Source organism: Sorghum bicolor, chromosome 2 (genome assembly GCF_000003195.3).
Source record: "Sorghum bicolor cultivar BTx623 chromosome 2, Sorghum_bicolor_NCBIv3, whole genome shotgun sequence".
Lineage (NCBI taxonomy): Eukaryota > Viridiplantae > Streptophyta > Magnoliopsida > Poales > Poaceae > Sorghum > Sorghum bicolor.
Genome location: NC_012871.2, coordinates 49,514,586 through 49,534,670, shown reverse-complemented (window position 1 = coordinate 49,534,670; position 20,085 = coordinate 49,514,586). Strand labels below are relative to the sequence as shown.

The 20,085-nt window shown below is 39.9% G+C and overlaps 3 protein-coding genes across 6 annotated transcripts; 2 read left to right on the top strand and 1 right to left on the bottom strand.

The window, feature by feature from the left end:
• Window positions 350-5,272, top strand: LOC8064663 (glucose-1-phosphate adenylyltransferase small subunit, chloroplastic/amyloplastic). Its single transcript, XM_002462095.2, has 10 exons — window positions 350-744; window positions 1,326-1,622; window positions 2,244-2,513; window positions 2,700-2,879; window positions 3,061-3,164; window positions 3,262-3,373; window positions 3,584-3,682; window positions 3,763-3,882; window positions 4,302-4,443; window positions 4,849-5,272. Exons 1-9 carry the CDS (start codon window positions 511-513, stop codon window positions 4,416-4,418), a joined length of 1,533 nt encoding a protein of 510 aa, XP_002462140.1. The 5' UTR covers window positions 350-510; the 3' UTR covers window positions 4,419-4,443; window positions 4,849-5,272.
• Window positions 5,629-12,166, bottom strand: LOC8071861 (pyrophosphate--fructose 6-phosphate 1-phosphotransferase subunit alpha). 4 transcript variants are annotated; one of them, XM_021454082.1, is made up of 20 exons: window positions 11,709-12,163; window positions 11,576-11,590; window positions 9,592-9,776; window positions 9,354-9,466; window positions 9,022-9,096; window positions 8,820-8,933; window positions 8,552-8,619; window positions 8,390-8,473; window positions 8,234-8,287; window positions 8,018-8,098; window positions 7,848-7,941; window positions 7,689-7,762; window positions 7,482-7,592; window positions 7,343-7,387; window positions 7,217-7,273; window positions 7,036-7,140; window positions 6,808-6,924; window positions 6,593-6,696; window positions 6,155-6,320; window positions 5,629-6,046 (listed from the first exon to the last, which is right to left on the bottom strand). In XM_021454082.1, the coding sequence occupies exons 1-20, from the start codon at window positions 11,802-11,804 to the stop codon at window positions 5,909-5,911; spliced, it is 1,896 nt and encodes a 631-aa protein (XP_021309757.1). In that variant the 5' UTR covers window positions 11,805-12,163; the 3' UTR covers window positions 5,629-5,908. The 4 variants fall into 4 exon arrangements, with proteins under 4 accessions (XP_021309757.1, XP_021309755.1, XP_002459996.1 ...); XM_021454080.1 differs by having other exon boundaries at window positions 8,390-8,619; window positions 11,709-12,166; XM_002459951.2 differs by lacking the exon at window positions 11,576-11,590 and having other exon boundaries at window positions 11,709-12,161.
• On the top strand, window positions 18,699-19,418 carry LOC8064662. Its single transcript, XM_002462094.2, has one exon. It carries the CDS (start codon window positions 18,743-18,745, stop codon window positions 19,283-19,285), a length of 543 nt encoding a protein of 180 aa, XP_002462139.1. The 5' UTR covers window positions 18,699-18,742; the 3' UTR covers window positions 19,286-19,418.

The following is a 20,085-nucleotide window of genomic DNA, read 5'->3' as shown; positions in this document are numbered from 1 at the left end:
CATGATGTGCAGCAAAGAAGCCACAAAGTGCAGGGGTTGCTAGCAAAAGAAATGCACAGAAAATTAATCTTTTAAATTTAACTGCATATATAAAATATTAATATTTTATGATGTTGAATAAGTATTGTTAGATTAACTGGAAAAAACCTTTTTAGAATATAAACATATTATTTAGAGATATTTGGTATTGAATATTATCGAAATTTAGGGGGAAAAAGTTGAATGTTTTAAAAGCAAGATACGTTTTTTTTCGGATGGAGTAAATAAATGAACAAACTCGAGATGAGATAGCTCCTCTTCATTATTACTCGGTGCTCTATAAAATGAAGAGAAATCATTCTCCGCAGATCACCGCACCAGTGACGCGAAAGCAAAACGCCAAACGGGCTCCTCTGAAACTCCCAGAGCCGGTAGAGGACACGCCACTCCACAGTGTCAGTCACTGCCCCCATCACGCCACCCTCCCTCCCTTCTCGGCCGTTGCCACGAGCTCGCTCCGACCCACCGCCGATGGCGACGGCGATGGGCGCGTTGGCTGCCACCTCCCTGACCCCGGTCCCGGCTGCCGCTACGTTCCCCGGTGATCTCGGCCTCGGACGCCGCCGGGCGGCTGTGTCAGGGTGGCGCGCCGGCGGGAGACGGCTGCGTGCGTCGCCGCCTGCCCGGAGGCCGTTCCTGTTCTCGCCGAGGGGCGTTTCGGACTCTCGGAGCTCGCAAACGTGCCTTGATCCGGACGCCAGCACGGTACGCGATTAAAAAAGAGCGAATTTTGGCTTTTGGATGGCGTCGGATGAGTTCCAAGATTCTGACTTTTCGCGTCAGGCGATTTCTTTTTCTCACCTGCGGTTTCAGGCGTACTTTGCGCGTGTACATGGCAAGTGGTTGAATCTATCTGTGTGATTGGGTGCAAAATTTAGGGAAATCACAAGTGGTTGATGGGTGTGAGCTTGTTGTTTTTATATTTTTGGTTAGATTGGTGAAAACGTTCACTTCTACTGACTGTTCATGTCAATTTTCTAAATGGTTTGAATCCAATATTATCCAGAAGGAAATGGTGGAAAGATGATGGCAGCACTTGCCTTTGTTAGTTGTTGGGTGACTGGTTGGGTTGCCTTTATAATTTATTGTTACTTTATTTATCGTAGGATCTTGCGTGGTCCATGGAATGCATTTAATAATCGCCTCGAGATCTAAAGATTGTACCTTACCGTCAGTTTATTAGAAGATTTTCTGATAAAATCTGCGATTAATAAGTGCAGATCAGTCATTGAATGTTCTGGCACATTTTCATCCCTGTAATTCATGTGGTCCTTTTATTCCTACAGAGTGTTCTTGGGATCATCCTTGGAGGTGGTGCTGGGACAAGGCTGTATCCACTGACGAAGAAGAGGGCGAAACCAGCAGTGCCGTTGCGCGCCAACTACAGGCTCATAGATATCCCTGTCAGCAACTGTCTGAACAGTAACGTCTCCAAGATATATGTGCTAACACAGTTCAACTCTGCTTCGCTCAACCGCCACCTCTCAAGGGCCTATGGGAACAACATTGCCGGGTACAAGAATGAGGGATTCGTTGAGGTCCTTGCAGCACAACAGAGTCCAGAGAATCCCAACTGGTTTCAGGTATCTTTGTTCATCTGTTGACATGTGATCAATTTATTCATCCTGGAATATTAGTCCATGCTGACAACAGGAGTGGTGATGTTTGATACCAAGTACATCTCTGATCCATTGCCTTTTCAGCTTCTGTCTATTAATATTCTCTTAGATATCCCTCCTTAACTTTTATTTTTGTCCTTAAACTGTTTGCAAAATTGATTGGTACCTTTTTTTTTCTTTTTATTGCAACAAATGCAGCTACACAAATGCATTGTCAGTGCACTGCCACTCACTTGTAGCTAGACTCCAGAGGGTGCACAAAATAAGTGTAGAGAAAATAATTGGTTGAGCACTTCTGATTATCAAATTAAACCAGCGTAGTGTTTCTACCCTACTTTGTAAACAAACTTTTATTGGACTTAATGCATCTCCTGACAATTGATATGAGCTACTGTACTTGGTCACATGGGGCACTTAAAGTTCAATAGGTGGAGTTTGCCTTTAGAAGTTTTGATGAACATAAGGTTCCAAAAGTTAAATGCTTGTTTCCTCCGCTACCCACTTACATGCTGTCTTCCTTCTGTACCAAATTCCCTATCCCACTTCTCACACTGGTTTGTTGATCTGTTTTGCTTCCGATATCAGGGTACTGCAGATGCTGTGCGTCAATATATGTGGCTATTTGAGGAGCACAATATCATGGAGTTCCTTATTCTGGCTGGAGATCACCTGTACCGTATGGACTACCAAAAGTTCATTCAAGCCCATAGAGAAACAGATGCTGATATAACTGTTGCAGCCCTGCCAATGGATGAACAACGTGCAACTGCATTTGGTCTTATGAAAATTGATGATGAAGGGAGAATAGTTGAGTTTGCAGAAAAACCAAAAGGAGAGAAGCTGAGATCAATGATGGTACAAATGTGATAAACTTTTTAACCCAAGTTCTTGTGCGTCCTGATTTTTTTAAGATAAAGGATAGTAAATATCCGGCTTCATCTATCAACCGATAGAATCAGGCCAATTATTACAACATTCCGCCCAAGCTACTTCTGTGATTGCACTTTTTTCAGTTAATTTTTTCTTGTTTTACCTTTTCAGGTTGACACCACTATATTGGGCCTTGATCCTGAGAGGGCCAAGGAACTGCCTTATATTGCTAGTATGGGAATCTATGTTTTTAGCAAAGATGTGATGCTTCGGCTTCTCAGAGAAAACTTTCCTGCAGCAAATGACTTTGGAAGTGAGGTTATTCCTGGCGCAACAGAAATTGGATTAAGGGTATGCTATGCTCTTGAGCTTTCTTGGTTTCTTTCCTCCAGTTTTTGTTTTATCATTCTGGATTTTATGATATGGGCATTTCAGTCAATTAAAAGATTCTATTTGCATCATTTATTGAGAGGTTTGGCTTTGCCTTCTTAGTAGTTACTATGTTTGCTTATGATGCTATTGTGTTCGACAGGTGCAAGCTTACTTATATGATGGTTACTGGGAAGATATTGGTACTATTGAAGCATTTTATAATGCAAACTTGGGAATAACCAAGAAACCTGTACCGGATTTTAGGTATGGTTTGCACATGTCTACGTAAGAAGTTACTATGTTAGGAGGTTGCAATTTTCTGGATCCACCACTTACTGCTGATCAAACATTATGTATACAGCTTCTATGACCGTTCTGCTCCAATTTATACGCAACCTAGATACTTGCCTCCTTCAAAGGTTCTTGATGCCGATGTGACAGACAGTGTTATTGGCGAAGGTTGTGTTATTAAAGTAAGAAGCCTTTCCACATGTTTTCTGATGTATTGGTATATATTGTTTTCAGAGGCTTCCATATCATAATGCATTTTGGGATCTTTAACTTAGTTTGTGGATCTATTTGTCAAGTCTCATTGCTTCTTTGTGCATTCTCACATTTCAATGCACAGACTTCCTAAACCCATTATCTGATTTCTGTGCACCACTTCATCTTCCTTTTGCTAGCATTGCACAATCAACCATTCTGTAGTTGGACTCCGTTCCTGCATTTCTGAAGGTGCAGTTATAGAGGATTCTTTGCTGATGGGTGCAGACTATTATGAGGTAAAGTAGAGTCAAACAGAACTCTAATATCGCATAATGGAAATATCATAAGAATTTATCCTTCTTTCTGTTTTGTTCAGACTGAGGATGATAAGAAAGTCCTTTCTGAGAATGGTGGCATTCCCATTGGTATTGGGAAGAATGCACATATCAGAAAAGCAATAATCGACAAAAATGCTCGTATTGGAGAAAATGTGAAGGTATTTCAAATATATCGAATTTGTCTTAAGCTGATGATGTTTTGTATCTATTGCCTATTGTTTAACTATAGGGATTAATCAAATGTCTTATTTATGTAAAAAGGTTTCTATAAATCATTTTTTACCGTTTTCCAAAAGATAGTGACTGCCGTTTTCTAGTTTTTTTTTTCTTGTCATATTCTAAATTACCTGATCATGCATTTATTTTATATATTTCCATGGGAGCATTAGTATATTACCATATGAGCTGTAGGTCTTCTGTACCAAAAGAAAATTAAAATACAAAGGAATTCCTATTCACTGTTTGTACAAGTTGTTTCTAACTTCTCATAGAGTTGATAATGGACGAAAACATGTGCAATGCTGTTTTGTTATGTATTCATCAGTTCATCCTTCCTAAATAGTTTGTTGTTTTACAGATAATCAATTTTGATAATGTCCAAGAAGCAGTAAGGGAGACGGAAGGATACTTTATCAAAAGTGGCATTGTCACAGTGATTAAAGATGCCTTAATCCCTAGTGGAACCATCATATAAAGTCAGCCAACACCATGTATATAAGGTTATATCTCCCACAGAAACCAGTGTTTCTTGTGCTTGTCGGACATAGGGTTACTAGCTTTTGCCAAACTTCATCTGCAATTGGATTAAGTTCACTGCTTAGTTCCAGCATGTAGTGGAGTACTGGGTAATCATTTGAGTCTATACTAGTTGCAGTATACAATTGGCCCTCATTTCTACCTGATATATTTTCCAATAGTCAATATTCTGCATTGTGATTAATGAGATCGTGTGACACAGAATGGTTCCAAATTTCCCATTTAACAAGTACATAAAAGTTCCATGTTCACTCATCCCAGCCCGTTAGGGGCTGTGGGCTGTGTGCTATGGGACAGAAATATCTGCTAGGCATGGAACAACATTCTCCAACTTCTATTTACCCAAGTCTTGTTATGTTGCCCTGCAGGGTGGTTTGCAGCAGATGGTGATCACAAATGCGCATCAAGTTCTTTCATCCCTTTCCAGACCATGCTTATTCCCATGTTGCAAAAATCACCAAGCCCTGCATCAACTTGCTGAGGATAATAATCAAATAATAAAATGGTGCCATTCGAAGGCAACAGTTTTCTGTCACTAGTATGAGGCACTGTTCTAAATGTACTGTTGAGTGGAATTTGGATAATGTATGCTTTTGCAATCGCACACCTAAAATGCCCTGTGCTTGTACTCTTTCTTACCTTAATATGCTTCCTGCATTGCCCAGGGAATGAGGATTAAAAATGCCATACATAATATGATTTTTGTTAGATTGCTGTAAAGCTTACATAAGTTTCTTCTGGCCTTATAGAGATGTTCAAAGTGAAAGCTATCATCTTGGATGTGCGAAGACTTGCCTGTCTTTTCTGAGCTTGTATGACACAAGTCTCTTTTCTGAGCTTGTATGACACAAGTCTCGGTGCCTTTGTGCATGATGTTGAACCTATGTTAAGTCTATATAATATGGTGTGTGCTTTTCTGTGATTTGGCAAAAATACAATCTTGTTGGACATGCAAAATAACACAATGATGGATCTTGCACTTGAGAAAATCCCACAAACAACTACTACTCCCTGTTCGCTTGAGCTTACGTATCGAATCTGCCAGTTATCAGTAGTATTTTTCTTTAACAAATTAGCGAATAGTATTTTCAGCCATAACTTTTCTGCCAAGCGAACAAGAACTGGGATGGCTAGAAACATCCCACACATGGATTTTGTCGGATCATATTTATTGGGGAAACATATTGCGCGCAATGTTCAAATTATGTGAGTAAGTGCTAAGGTAGTTTAGGCAGTAGAAGCTATCCTATTGATCCTTTTCCAGTATCTGCAATAAGGTTATATCACAAAGAAAAAAAGAGGCTACAAAAGAATAGTTGTTGTAGAAGGCACTCTGGATTCTCCACCAGATTTTGTTAACTGGACTGATGTCATATGACAACTGGATTTTCACTGACTAGGGCAGTGTATGCGATGGGTCTTCAAAAATCAGTTGAAGTGGTAGAGAGGAAGCTCTGTATTGAGGGGCGCCGACATGAACTTGAGCACATCGTTTACTGACGCAATCGAGCTTATTGATGCCTTGAGAATCTCCCGTGAGCATCCAGGCTTCAGGATGGTCCTAACCTGTGACATTATTATGTTTGATAAGCTTAACAATAGGTACCGACTTTCTTTTCTTCTGAATCTATACATATCAGATATGTGTTCTTTTTTTTGTGTGTGTGTGTGCACCTTGTCCAAGTAGGCTTGCAGTATCTCGATGTCACCCAGATAGTCCTGCTCTTCTATGGTCAATGTGATAGGCTTGGTGCCTGCGCCAGGTCCTTCGAACTGAATGCCTCCTGGAGTTCTGTAGAAATCATCTAACAGAAAGCTTGAGGCTTTCTCTCTCAGGACCCTGAGTAGTATATGAAACAAAAAAAAAGTGTTTGTTTACACTGTTCCTGTTTCCTGAATTTGCAGAGTGGCTGAAATTCAACGGTATTAAAACAAACAAATGGATGAAGTTATGTTTCTGGTTATCCTGAAAACTAAAGCAAAACTAAAGCTTTCTTTTTACCTGCCATCGGTTCTTATCATTCTTACAGACATGACCCAAACATTTCAGTGTTCAATCTTTAGGTACTCAAAACATGGGAAGTAACTTTATAAAAGGATCGTTCGACTTACGCATATGACTCTGCTTTCAGGTCAATAGGAGAAGGATGGATGACTGGCTTCCCAATAGGAACAGCTCCAGGACCACGCAAGTGCCTCCTCACACTCATCATTGCCTGTTAAGAATGGTAAACAATCACATTCTAGTATTGAAAGCAGAAAGCTTGAACATAATTCCCAAGGAAAACAGACTAACACAGTAGTAATAACAGGTTAAAGGAGAATACCGCTAGAGGAACAGCAGCGCATCGCCACTTGTTTGTCGAGTCCTTTAGATTTGTTACAGTAGCCATGTAGCCATTCAATCCAGCTGCTATTATTTGCACACAAATATGGCCAAGAACCTGCATTCTTTGACATTTAGATGTGTGCTATACCACCACCACTTGTCGTTTCTTGAAATGAATACATGGTGGTTGTGGGAGCAAAATAATTAGTTTAGATTCATTTCTTACATAAGCATAGTTGCAGTCGAAGTTTGATGGTAGCGATCCTCGGGCTTGAGAACCAAAGAAGTGGCACACTGAACTGAATTTTCTTCCCTTGTACTTTCCTTCTTTCTAGAAACCAATGAAAATATCAGAACTACAAAAATTCTGTAATAGAAAAAAAAAACAATAATGTAATGGAACTTACTGTTCTCTTGTTCATTTCTGCTTCTACTAAATGAGCTAAGAGCTGCTCGGTATCGATCTGGAAAAGGAAATGTCATCAGTAATTGTGCAAGATAAATTTTGATGAAGAGCTAACCATATCATATACCTGAGATAGCTGTGCTGAGTTATCAGATTCTTGATGCAGGATCAACTGAATGAACAAAAATATGTTTGAGATCTTCAGAACAGAATTTTCAAAAGTAAAATACCATTGAGTATATTCAATTATACAAGTCATGCATAACCTCTCTCCTAATGAACGATGGCAAGAACTTGAACAAGGCAGCGGCCCATGGAGAAAGTTGAGATGGAATGTCTGCTTCAGAAATATTATTACTGTGGAGATTATTGATTTCCTGAAATATATTTGGAATGAAAATGGGTAAAATCAGATGGAACAGAACACGCATTGTACATCTTATCCTTTAGACATAAGTAAGAATTAAATGTACCTGAATGAGTGCATACATTTCTGGTATGCTTTCTATTAGTCCCTCAGGAATAACTAGCACTCCATGGTGTTTCCCTAAGAATCAATATCCCATATACCAGATTATTGCAAGTTACTACAAATATTTCAGTGTAACAAATTATCCTGTAAGTGTACAGACCTTGTTCCGCCCTTGCTTCTACTCCGTCACATATCTTGTTTGTAATTTCCTTCAATGTGAGCTTTGAAAACGCCACCTCCTCTCCTAATATAACCTGAATGCAGAAATTTACTAGTAAAGATGTACAGAGCTAACTTAATATGTAATAGTTTCACTTGATCAAACCATACCATGTTTGGGTGTGACTGAAGTGCACATTCTAATGCAACATGAGATGCTTTGCCACCCATCAAGCGAACAAAATAGTAGTACTGAAAGAGAGGGGAGTGTCAAGCAGAGTAAGTATACCATTTAGATACAATCAGTTCTGGCCTCCTGACTCTGAAAAATAAATGACCAGAAATTTGTGCTTTCAATGCATTATGAATAATATATGTCACAAATACCTTCCCAGCTGAGATTGCATCGAGGCAAACATTGCTTATAAGCTGAGAGTTCACCTGAAAGCAAATTATCGAACAAACTTTTTAGGATATGGCACTTTCATACTGCATTCAGAATTTTGAATTGCTGCACTGCTAGTAATTTGTCACAGGAATCACCTTGCACACTGTATCAAAACCAACAGTTGTTTCGACGAACTGATTCCTGAGATCGCCACTCAGCGTTACAGGGACTCCTATAACCTGTAAAATGATGAGGTATCTGAAACTTTCTTTCAGGTTGGAAAATAAGTAGTATGCGAGCGAGTATTGACTACATACTTTTGTCTTGCAGTTATGCTCTGCAAAGATCTCTGCAAGCTGAGCAGCATCTGAATTGGAGGTCACCCCTGGAGATTAAAAACCTTTGAGAATCACATTATTTATCATGGAATCTGGGATGTATTATAATATATGCAGTACATTAGAATCTTTTCCAACTTTGTCGGACAAATTGTCGAGCAAATCCCATTTGACTAGGAGGCAGAAATTTCATTTTTATCAAAGTTTAATGAAGAATGAGAAATTTTTTTTGGTTCTCTTGTCTCACCTCCAATGATGATTAGGCCATCCAAGTTAAGATCACAGCATGTTGCCTTAGCAGCATTTATTTGCTCTGTCGTACGGATTTGATCAACAGTCCTGCCCAGCAAATCAAAACCACCTTCAAGGAGGCATAGATTCCCCAATTATTAACATATGTAATACTACATAAGGAACAATTTATAGCTTACTAAATGTATATGATTAACCTTGATTTTTGTATGACGAAAGCACATCATCTGTGATCTCCAGCGTCTTCTTTGCAAATAGGCCTTCCGTGCCACCTATACAAAAAATTAAAAAAAAAACAAATTAAGTCATACTCCGTTATCATTATGTTTATTTTTATTTTCTTGACGCAGCAGAACTGTCATTACATTAAGACAATGTTATATGATTATGTTTCTCAGTGGACTTTGGCAGTAGATCAGAAATTAGTGGATTCTTTTCTTTTAATCCTTATTAAAACAACCATTTTTCTTGCTCAAGAGTCAAGAGTAATCTAAAATTATAACACGTTGACTGATGCAAATATGCTCACCTATAAATCCAAGCAGAACATTATGTGGATTCTGAGCTTTCAGAGCATCATAAGTACCCCATATGACATTATGCCCGCCAGGTGATTGCCTTCCAGAAAACACCACACCCACCCTACACACACATATTCAGATTCACCAACACGATTATCATTATGCATGATGTAAATCCTGGCACGAGTGAAAATGTAACCCTTTAGCTGGGTCATCATAGCATGCAATTAGGGATTAAAATCCAACCTAATTGGTGAGTTTTCTTGGATGACTTGTGCATCAGATTCAGAGACCACCGTGTCCATGTGTGGCTCTAGAAAACGCACCAACTTCTGACCAAAGATGTGTGGGAATGCCTGTGCGACGATATCTGCGCATTTTGAATCAATGGTCGTTGTTGAGTCACCAAACTCCACTCTGATTCTCGTTCCCTGGTCATATATAGTGGATGGAATTTGTAATAAAAATATTTAGTTTTTTTCTTCAGAGACATGAGAGAAATTCAGGCAAAATTTATCATCTAAATATGCCATGCAGCTCGATCTAAGCTCTTGCGTATGCCGCGGTGCTAGACTGCTAGTGTTCAAATATCAAACCAAAAAAATAAAACTCATTTTAAGCTTTGCGGCAAGTTTTATTAGAAGGAAAAAAAATGTCAGCCCAGTTTTTAGAGTGGAAACCGGGCCCAGACGACCAACAAATCAAGCACGAGACTACTAAAACTTAACACAACTTCTAGTGCACGAGGCAACACTAAAAACAACTCAGTCGAAAACAAACAAACCAAACTACCAGTTTCACTCACTCTAACATCGACTTTACCAACAGCTTGAAATAAAAACTCATTTTGGGTCATTAACTTCTTCTATCTATGGAAAAAGGACAGGGCAGAAAATTTTGAATTCTGTTGAACGAAAGGGGAGGGAAAGAAGTCTCTAACAAAACCAAGAAGTCTGTGCTTCCTCTAGAAGCACCGCTCCGCTGTGCAAAATTGTCATGCACCGGTCAGAAAGGTGTTAACTACAGGAAATGATCTCGTGACTATGACTAATAATCACCAAGGCTCTCAAGTCTCTTGTTTCATTACAACTACCCGGGAGGAATTTATAAAAGAAAGAAATATTACTTAAAAGTTACTCCCACCATCCCAAATTATAAGTCATTCTAATAATTTTGGAGAGTCAAACAATCTTAAGTTTGACCAAACATATGTGATAAGATAATAACATCTATGATATCAAATAAATATCATTAGGTTCTTTATTAACTATATTTTCATAGTATACCTATTTGATGTCATAAATCTTTTTAATTCTCTCTATAATTTTGGTCAAACTTGAAATGCTTTTACTCTTCAAGATTTTTAGAATGTCTTGTAATTTGGAATGGAGGGAGTACTTGAGATGGCAGACGAATAGGAGTGGGAGTGGGAGTGGAGCCTACATGACAGCGTCTTCCATCAACTAAGCTATTAGCTATTATATATGTTCATTTCATAATTCATATACAGCAAGGTGTGACAAAATTTCCTCGGTCTCGGCGCATCCAAAATGGAGCGGTTTTTTCACTTCCATTGTGACAGTGAAAAGGAGCAAATATGCCTGGTATCATCAACGTCAAACTTCTTGTAACGTCATGTGGTTCAAAAAAACAAATTTTTGAATCCTGTTGAAAGAAAAGGGGCTTGTGACTTGTGAGAAAAAGAAGCTTCCATCTATATAAACCAAGAAGTCTATGCTTCCTCTAGAAGCACTGGGCCACTGGGCCGGCCACTGCTTGCAAGATTGTCATACAGCGGACAAAAAGGTGTTAACTACAGCTACAAGGAATGATCTGGTGACCACGACTAATAATCATCAAGGCTCCCAACTCTCTGTTATCATTAGAACTACCTAAGATGATTTTATAAAAAGAAAGAACTACATGTCAGTGTACTTGAGAAGAAAAATGAATAAGAGGTTAGCAGTGGATACTAAGGCAAGACAGAGTTGTACACCCGTCATCTTCCATGAACTAAGCTATTAGCTATGTTCATTTCCTATACAGCAAGGTGACTAGATTTCCTAGGTCTCGGTGCGTCCAAAATAAAGCAGTTTTTTTTCTCTCTTTTCATTCTACGGTGGTGAAAAGGAGCAAGTGTTTTGTTACATCGAGAACATCATAAACTCATAAGAAATAACTCTTGGAAACATCATCCATCACACTTGAGAAACCAAAGGTGCAGGATTACCATCATATCATAAACCTGAAATTGTCGGTAGAGGATTACCATCATGCAGAATTTTTTTGATGGAACCATCATGCAGAATTGCAGATGCAGAAGGGGTAGAAACTAAGAAATGGCTGTCAGGCAAACCACAAACCTGAACAAGACATGGAGGCAACTCCGGTTGGTACAGCGCCCTCCTCCGCTGCAGCCCGGTGAGCTCCCTCGGCGAGCCCAGGTCGTCGGCGTTCATCCCCTTCCCTTCCCTCCTCAACAATATAATCTTGGGTTCGATTCCTCAAAGACAGGTGCAGTGCAGATGTAGGTTGTGCTCTTCCTAGCTAGCTCCCTTTTTGTAAGGAAGGAATTGAAGGGGCACGCAAGAGTGCTGTTTGTTTGTTGGCCCCTGATGCTACCAACAGCAATTTGACCCCATTTCCCTTGTTAACCTCTTTTTCTATGTGCTGGTATTCAAAGCTGTGATTGCGATTATTTCTGGTTGGTCAGCCGGAGTGACCTTCAAGGTGACAAGCTGCAGCCTCTCTTATTTTTTTTCCCCTTCTTTCATTCACATTTTGTCAGTTATATTATTCCTACCTTTCAAACGGCGCGTACATTGGTCTCCTGACCAGTAAGTAAAATTCGACTACACAACTCATGCTACAGGTGACACATGGAACCAGCAACCAAAAGTGACTGAAAGAATGAAATAAAGAGCCAAGCAAGCAAAAGTGTTGTTCTCTAATCCAATAATTAAAATGCTCCTGAGCTAGCTATCACCCGTTCGTTGGTGTCTGTCAGCATCCAGTGATGAATTAATACTTGACGTCGTTGTCACCGTACCCGGACAAAAGCAAACAATAATTTTATTTATTTCTTTATATATCATATGGAGTAATGTTTCATTAGATCTCCCTATAAAAGAAATAAAGAGATACAGTTCGGCAGGAACCAATATTCCAGAATCTTTGTTTCCAGCACTAGGTTTCTGCTCTCAGTTTCCTAGACACCTGTAGTTCCCATGGATTTGGACTTTCTTTCAAATTTTCCTAGATCTTCATGGAAAGTTTGCATCACGCTTGATTTTGTAGCCACCTTTTCATGGAACTTTAGTCACAATGACCGTGGAAAACATATATAGATGGATCTTGAAACTGACATGATTACAGCCTATGTTCTCTTTTATACTTACCCTAATATATAGAGTGGTCGGGAGTCAAATTGTCAAGACTATATGAAGTATTCATATCTATTGCTCCCTCCCTTCTAAATTATATATGTTAGACTACCAGAATCTGGCTCTTTGCCGAGTGTATAGTAGTTTGCCGAGTGTTTTTTCTCGAGCACTCGGTAAAGAACTTTGTTGCCGAGTGCCAAAAGAAAAACACTCGGCAAAAAAAAACACTCAGCGAAGAGGGTTCTTTGCTGAGTGTAAAAAAACACTTGGCAAAGACCTTCTTTGCCGAGTGTTTTTTTTCTGATACTCAGCAAAGACCTTCTTTGCCGAGTGCAAAAAAAAACACTCGGCAAAGAAAATTTCAAATCAAATTTTGAAGCCCTAAACAAATTCAAATCAAAAAGTTTTGAACTACAAAGTTGTATAACTTCTCAAAATCTATAATATTTATTTTGGCCATTTCTTTATTTGACAAAGTGAAAATAAATTTGTTCACAAATTTTACATCTCTCTTATAGTTCTAGGAACATATATAAGATTTTTGAAAAATGTTAGAATTACCGTGTCAGATGAGCAAATGACCAAACAACATAAATAAACTTTGAAGATCTTGATAAGTTATGAAATTTTATAGTTGACAACTTTTTGATTTGAGTTTATCTTATCATTCAAAACTGCATCTTTATTTGAAAATTTTTAATTTTGATGTTCTAAAATTATCTTGGATGAAAAAACTGCCTAACTAAACTTTGTAGATCTTGAAAAGTTATGAAACTTTGTAGTTGATAACTTTTTGATTTAAAATCATCTTGTCATACAAAAACTACGTTTAAATTTCTCAAATTTGAAATTTAAATTTTATAAACGACCTCAGATGGAGAAACTCCCTAAATGAAAATTATAGATCTCAAAAAGTTATGAAACTTTGTAGTTGATAACTTTTTGATTTGAAATTATTTAGAGGCTCAAATAATCAATTTATATGTAATTTGGTATAATATATAAGGAACCAAAACGGAATATAGACGCAAGTGATGGTGTAGTCTAGTGGATAAAGACTAAGGTGCTTGTGAGAGAAGTCCCAGGTTTGAATGTTGCGAATTTTGTTGGAAAAACGTCGAAAAAAAGTGTGAAGGTGCTAGTTGATGGCAGCTCTCCCCCCTAAAAAAAAATTTTCTTATTTTTTTCGGGGTTTTTTTCATTTTTGTCTTTGTTGAGTGCCCAATAAAAACACTCGACAAAGACCCCTTTGCCGACCAGATTTTTACCGTATGCTCTTTGCCGAGTGTGGCACTCGGCAAAGGCTTTGCCGAGTGTTTTTAGACCTTTGCTCAGTGCCAGAGACACTCGACAAAGCATTTGTGTCCCCCGTAGTGTTACTTTGGCTATGTCCTAAGTCAAGCTTCTCTAATTTTGATCAAATTGTTAAAAATGTTTAAGTTCAAATAAATGAATGCAATGTACTACTATAGAAATATTTTTAGATGCAAGTATGCAACCAACATTGATATGCAGTGAATACCACTGAAAATCGATTTCTAGTGTATTTCCAGTAACCAGTCTAGAAATCCTTTAAGAAAAAAATTGCAAAAAAAGGGAGAAAACAGAAAAAAATTGTTTTTCCAAGCGGCTATACCTCATAGATACATGACACGAGTCGTGCTAAATACACGCGTGCATTCTCGAGGATTGAAACTCATGACCTCGAACCTCACGTCAGCCTTCGTTTATGATCACACCACATGCTTTATTGCTAATTGCAATGGAAGAACCATCGTTGTAGTAGTTTTGGTGGCAATGTTTTCTAGAGGTGAGCCTATTTATGCAAATAAATCAAACATGTTTTTGATAGATCAGAGAGCTTATAACGAATATATGGAACATAAAGAATCTCAAATGAAAATTTTGCCGACTACAAACTTTAGATCTCATCAAGCTCTACGGTTCTGATATAAAGTTTATGTTTTTTATAATAAACTTTTATCTTTTTTAACTTCATTTGAAAAAGTTACCAAAATTCATTGTAGGTCACCCTATGAACCGACCTAAGAAATTGATTTCTAGAGGCAATTCGTAAGTTGGGCCTATAATCTTTATTTCTATATAGAGATTGAACTTTCTGAACCGTGTGTTAAAAAAAGGTGCCGCCAAAAATTGTTCAGATGAGGTTCTTTTATGTTATGTTTTATGAAAAACTTAATGATTTATGCTTGTGTATTTTTTTTATAAATTTAGTCATTTTTTTAAAATGACTTGTAACAAAATTAGAGTGACGACCCATAATTCAGAACGAGAGAAGTACGTACAAGGTACTAACTATGATAGCATTGAACTTGGATTCTTTCTTTGTGTCGTATAGATCTTACGTTAACATGAATTTCACATACTCAAAAATAATAATTAATTAACCTAGTATAGCGAGGACGACATACTCCGTATGTACTAAGAAGGCTACATTTTCAAAATTTCGCAAACAAAATAATCCTAGTTTCCAAGACGAGTATCTTTACAAGGAATTGAATTACGGCCAGTCAAATTTATCAGAAGAGTTGCTGGCTGCAGCGACGGCGACAAATTGTCTTTCTTCTGGCGGTGGACCTTGTTTAGTTTTGAAATTTTTTTTGGATTTCAGCACTGTAGCATTTTCGTTTTTATTTGACAAATATTATCCAATCATGGACTAGCTAGGCTTAAAAGATTTATCTCGTAATTTAGAGGCAAATTGTGTAATTAGTTTTTATTTTCATCTATATCTAATGGTTCATGCATATGCTCCAAGATTTGATGTGACGGAAAATCTTGAAAAGTTTTTAGTTTTCGGGTAAACTAAACAGTCGTTTTCGTCACGATGATGATGATTGTTCTTCTATTATTGCTGGATTCGTCGGCTGTTTTGTGCTTGGGACATGCAGACAGCAGACGTGCACGTGCTAGCAGCCGTGGACATATCGAAGGCTGCTGCTCTGCCCTTACACATACAGGACACATGGATTTGGAGACTCACGTTTGTTTGAACAAATGGTCCATGGTTTTTGAAAGGCACGCACGTACAAACGAGGACCACGATGTATGTTGGCGTTGGATATGTCGACCGTTACCATAGAGAGATGACGCCATCAATTTCCCAAGCACAATCGCAATAGAAAAAAAAAAATCCTAAGCAAAAAAATACTATTTTTTTTTACAAGAAACAGCTTTATAACTAGCAGCAACGTTCTACCGTGATAGATACATCGTTTAAGCCTACATCCTGTAGAGCTTGTAGCACATTACATTGGGTTACATGGCTCTGAAATGAGCAGGAGATCTGTACCGCTGATGTGTTTGTTAAGGCCTTGTTCAGTTTAGGAAAATTTTTTTGTTTCAGCTACTGTAGCATTTTGGTTTGTATTTGACAAATTTTATCCAATCATGAACTAATTAGGCTCAAAAGATTTGTCTCGTAAATTACAGGCAAACTATATAATTAAATTTTATTTTTATCTATATTTAATGCTTCATGCATGCGTTCAATGATTCGATATGATGGAGAATCATAAAAATTTTTGAAAAATTTTGGGAACTGAACAAGGCCTAAATTGTTGGAGATCTCGGTGAGGTGCTTCATTCTCCAGTCGGGAGGATCGGAGTGGTCATCTCTGTTGAAGAAGTGGACCAGCTGTTGGTAATCTGATAAGTAGTTGACGTCTGTAAGATTAAGCCTGTTGGTGATGGGCTGATGGCCGAGGCCAAGGCCCGTAGATAATTTTAAAAAACACAAAAGGATTCGAAGCAAGCAAAGGGCCGGCCCGAATCAAGCAATAACCATGTGGCTGCTTTAGTTGGCGGCCTGTATGACGTGTACAACGAAACACGTAAACGCGAGCAGTGCCCCGGCGCTGATAGGGATGGATTTGGATGTCTCCACATTCAAATTAGGTCATACTCCCTCCATCCAATTTTATTTATACTTCTGCGGTTTGTTTCCCATATTATTTGCGCACATAGCTCGCTAGGATAGGGTGCTAGGTCTCTATGAAACCCACTTGCACGTAGCAATATATATGTATTTTCTATGAGTTGTGTTTAGCTACGGGTGTTATATAGTCATATTTTAAATTCCTACATGCATAATGATTTTTGTTCTACTAAACTATTGGTAAGCAAATTGATACTTGTTATCTTTAAAATCTAATAGATTTCCAAATGACAATCCAAATTCAAAATATCCATTTTGTATTCATATTTGATAATATTCGTATCCATACTTGTTTTCAAATTAAAATGTAGTAAATAGTACTATTCAAGTTCAACCCCATTCAAATCTAATCTAAATCCATCCTATGTGCTAGGCAACAGCAAGAACGATAGGCGCATGGCCGCGGTGGCAGTAACGCGGGAGCTAACAATGATTTTGCATACAAGCTAAGAGCCCGATTGGAGAGGCTCCACAGGCTCCATTCCAGCACCGCAGGGCTGTCTCCAATAGCACAACCCAAACCCAAATTAGGTCCTCCATAGTGTTTAGCTATCCAAAAACATCCTCCAACAGCAGAGCCAAACAGGAAACGCATTTTGCGTCGCCTCCCATCCGAAACGCAAATAAAAGTCTCCACAGAGAGACGACGCAAATCTTTTGCGCCCTTAGTGGTGGGCCCGTGGCGAGATGAGGAGCAGCCGACGCTTCAAGTAGGTCCACGGCGGCGCGGTCGACGCAGGCAGGCGCAACCGCGGCAGGGAGCCACCAGCGTGGCCAAGAGTAGCCGACGCGGTGAGGAGAGGAGAGGGTGGCTGGATCTTGCAGGTGGGTGCTGCTCGCAGTGGGGCCGAAGCGGCTCGTGCGCAGACGAAGGGGCCGGCGCCGGGACACTACTAGAGCTTGTCTGCGCACCTCGCCGGAGCTAGCACTCGGTGGCTTGAGCTCGCGCCAGAGCTAGCACTCGGTGACCTATGGGGAAGACGGAGGAGCTACAGCACCGGACGAAGGAAACTGGGGTCTTCTTTTGAGTTTGCTGTTGGAGAAGAAGAGATATGGATGCGTGACTCTATTGACCTAAATGATGGAATAGGTCTTGGATTTGCCTCCTAGCTGTTGAAGACAGGCTTAGAGCTAGTGGAGCTCAGGAGCTCTAAAATTGTGGTGGCATTAGCTCCTCTTTTCCGATTGTCTCGCGCGGAAGCTTAAGCTATTTTTCTACTCACTATACATAGTGCCTTCACAAGGCGACTTTATCAAAAACACACACGAAGGAGTTAGTGGCACAATGTACAATGAGAGAAGTGTTTTGCACAGGGCTCGACTACAAGTTTACTAGGTGACAACACAATTATCAGCATCACTGCTATTGGGTGCATGAAAACTAACTCTATTGATCCCTCTGTTTAAATTATAAGATGATATTTTGACTTTATACATACGTATATTATATTTATTATATATCTAGACATAGTGTATATCTATATAGTAAAGCCTAGAAATGTCAAAATATTTTATAATTTGGAATGAAGAGAGTGCATAGCATATGGTGTAAATTTCAAAGAATAATGATATCTTTGTAGGAGTAATAGACAAGTTTGAGTACCTCTATTTTTTTTATTTACTAAAGCAGCACAAAGCGAGAAAATATAGCTTACTGAGAGAATCTCTAAGAACTTCTTAAAATTATTTGGTAAACCAATATTACCACTAAGTGAACAAAATAAGTGTTTCTTTTCTAAACATGGAAACCGTGTGCGTGGGAGGAGAAAGAAGTGGGAGAGAGAGGGGCGATTTATGAAATGCTTATTATAGGGAGTTCAGATCAGATGTAAAGGATTTTTTTTTCTTTTTACTATAAAAAGTAGAATTAGGGAGTTCTTTAGAGTTTTCCTCACTTTTTTTTTTGGATTGATTGACGCGGTCGTCTCACCACAAATAGCAAATAGCAAAGTGAGGTAGTCTCTATAGCTAGTATAAAATGGTTTGGCGCGGCCCCGAGCGAAGAAGGCAGGCACCCCTACAATCTTAGCCGGCCGGCCGGCAGCCCCGCCCAAGAATGGCGCGCCTCGCCGCCGTGGCCGTGGCCTTGGCCGCCATCGCCGCGGTGGCCGGCGCCCAGGAGACGTACTACGCGTCCGTGGAGAACCACCTTCCTGCGCTGGGCATGAAGCTGGCGTGCCATGCGATGGGCGGGTTCCTGACGGAGCTCAGCGTGGTGCCGCGCGGGCGCGTGCCCCACGGCAGGGCCGGGCGGCGCGTCGCCGAGATGCTGGTGGAGCGCGGGAAGCACGGGTGGGTGCGCTGCAACTGGGCGTACGCGGGCAACTACGTCGCCGGGATCACGGTGCTGGACTCGCGGTGGCCCGAGGCACGGCGGTGCCAGGACCCCGCCGGCCAGGGCCTGTGCCGCGTCGTCTTCGAGAACGACGCCGTCGTCCTCAAGACGCCCGACCGCGGCGTGCGCGTCATCGGGGACCTCCCCGTCAAGCGCTGCCGCCGGCACTGGATGCTGTTCAGCACCGGGTGCACGTACCCCGACCACCGCTACCCCTACGCCGGCCGGCGACTCGGGAGCGCCTTCGAGTACTTCGCCGTCTGATCTCATTCATTCAGTGCTCTCTCGGCTATGCAAGATAGATGAGGGGTGCCAACCATTTGGGGAGTCCAATTTTGTAGATTTTATTTTACAAAGGGCTTCCAATAATATATACAATGCAGATTGCAAACACATATATATGCGTCACGACTCACGAGATTATCAGAGGAACGACGTAATCAATTCCAGCGCATGAAATTAAAATGGGTTCAATTCTGCACTGTTCACCAAATCAACAGCCTTCAACTTGAATCTAAATGTGAACTCTAAGCTCCCAACTCATCGGATCTAAGAACATTTTAGGTACCTTAAATCCGGTGGAAAAGCCAGCGTTTTTTTTTAATTCAAATCGAACCATTTTGAGCCAAGAGATCGACATTTTTTTTCTTTAACATAAAATTAAATGCTTTATTTTAAACTGAAAAAAGGTAAATGGAAAGCAGGAAAGAAGGAAGGTGCTGCTGCTGCTGCGCATAGTCATTAAATGACGCCATGCTTTAAGGACTAGCGCCATTCAGAACTTCATAGTTTTCTAAAGCATGGTAACCTAATAGGCCCATGTTTGTAACATATATATAAACCTGTAACCAACCCAAGAGGAGTGCAGTAATCTCAATCGTGGACGGCAGCCGGTGCTCAGGGTGAAGGGAGTTCGTGTGTAGTTGAGCAGCTAGCAACCTCTCCAACGGCAGGATAAGTTGAGTGCTGCAGCTGGATTTGAAGCTGGAGGTGGCTGAGCAAATCGGGTTCTCTTCATCCTCTCTGTTCTAAATCTGTGTGACTCTTGCTGGCCATTTGGAGCT

Excerpts from the sequence above, each read along its gene's own strand:
- LOC8071861 (XM_021454080.1), bottom strand. The coding sequence starts at position 11,804 with ATGAACGCCGACGACCTGGGCTCGCCGAGGGAGCTCACCGGGCTGCAG. Across the intron at positions 7,942-8,017 it reads TTCAGTCACACCCAAACATG|GTTATATTAGGAGAGGAGGT; the intron begins GTATGGTTTGAT and ends TTCTGCATTCAG. Across the intron at positions 7,593-7,688 it reads AAATGTATGCACTCATTCAG|GAAATCAATAATCTCCACAG; the intron begins GTACATTTAATT and ends AATATATTTCAG.
- LOC8064662 (XM_002462094.2), top strand. The coding sequence starts at position 18,743 with ATGGCGCGCCTCGCCGCCGTGGCCGTGGCCTTGGCCGCCATCGCCGCG.
- LOC8064663 (XM_002462095.2), top strand. The coding sequence starts at position 511 with ATGGCGACGGCGATGGGCGCGTTGGCTGCCACCTCCCTGACCCCGGTC. Across the intron at positions 745-1,325 it reads TTGATCCGGACGCCAGCACG|AGTGTTCTTGGGATCATCCT; the intron begins GTACGCGATTAA and ends TTATTCCTACAG. Across the intron at positions 2,880-3,060 it reads CAACAGAAATTGGATTAAGG|GTGCAAGCTTACTTATATGA; the intron begins GTATGCTATGCT and ends TGTGTTCGACAG.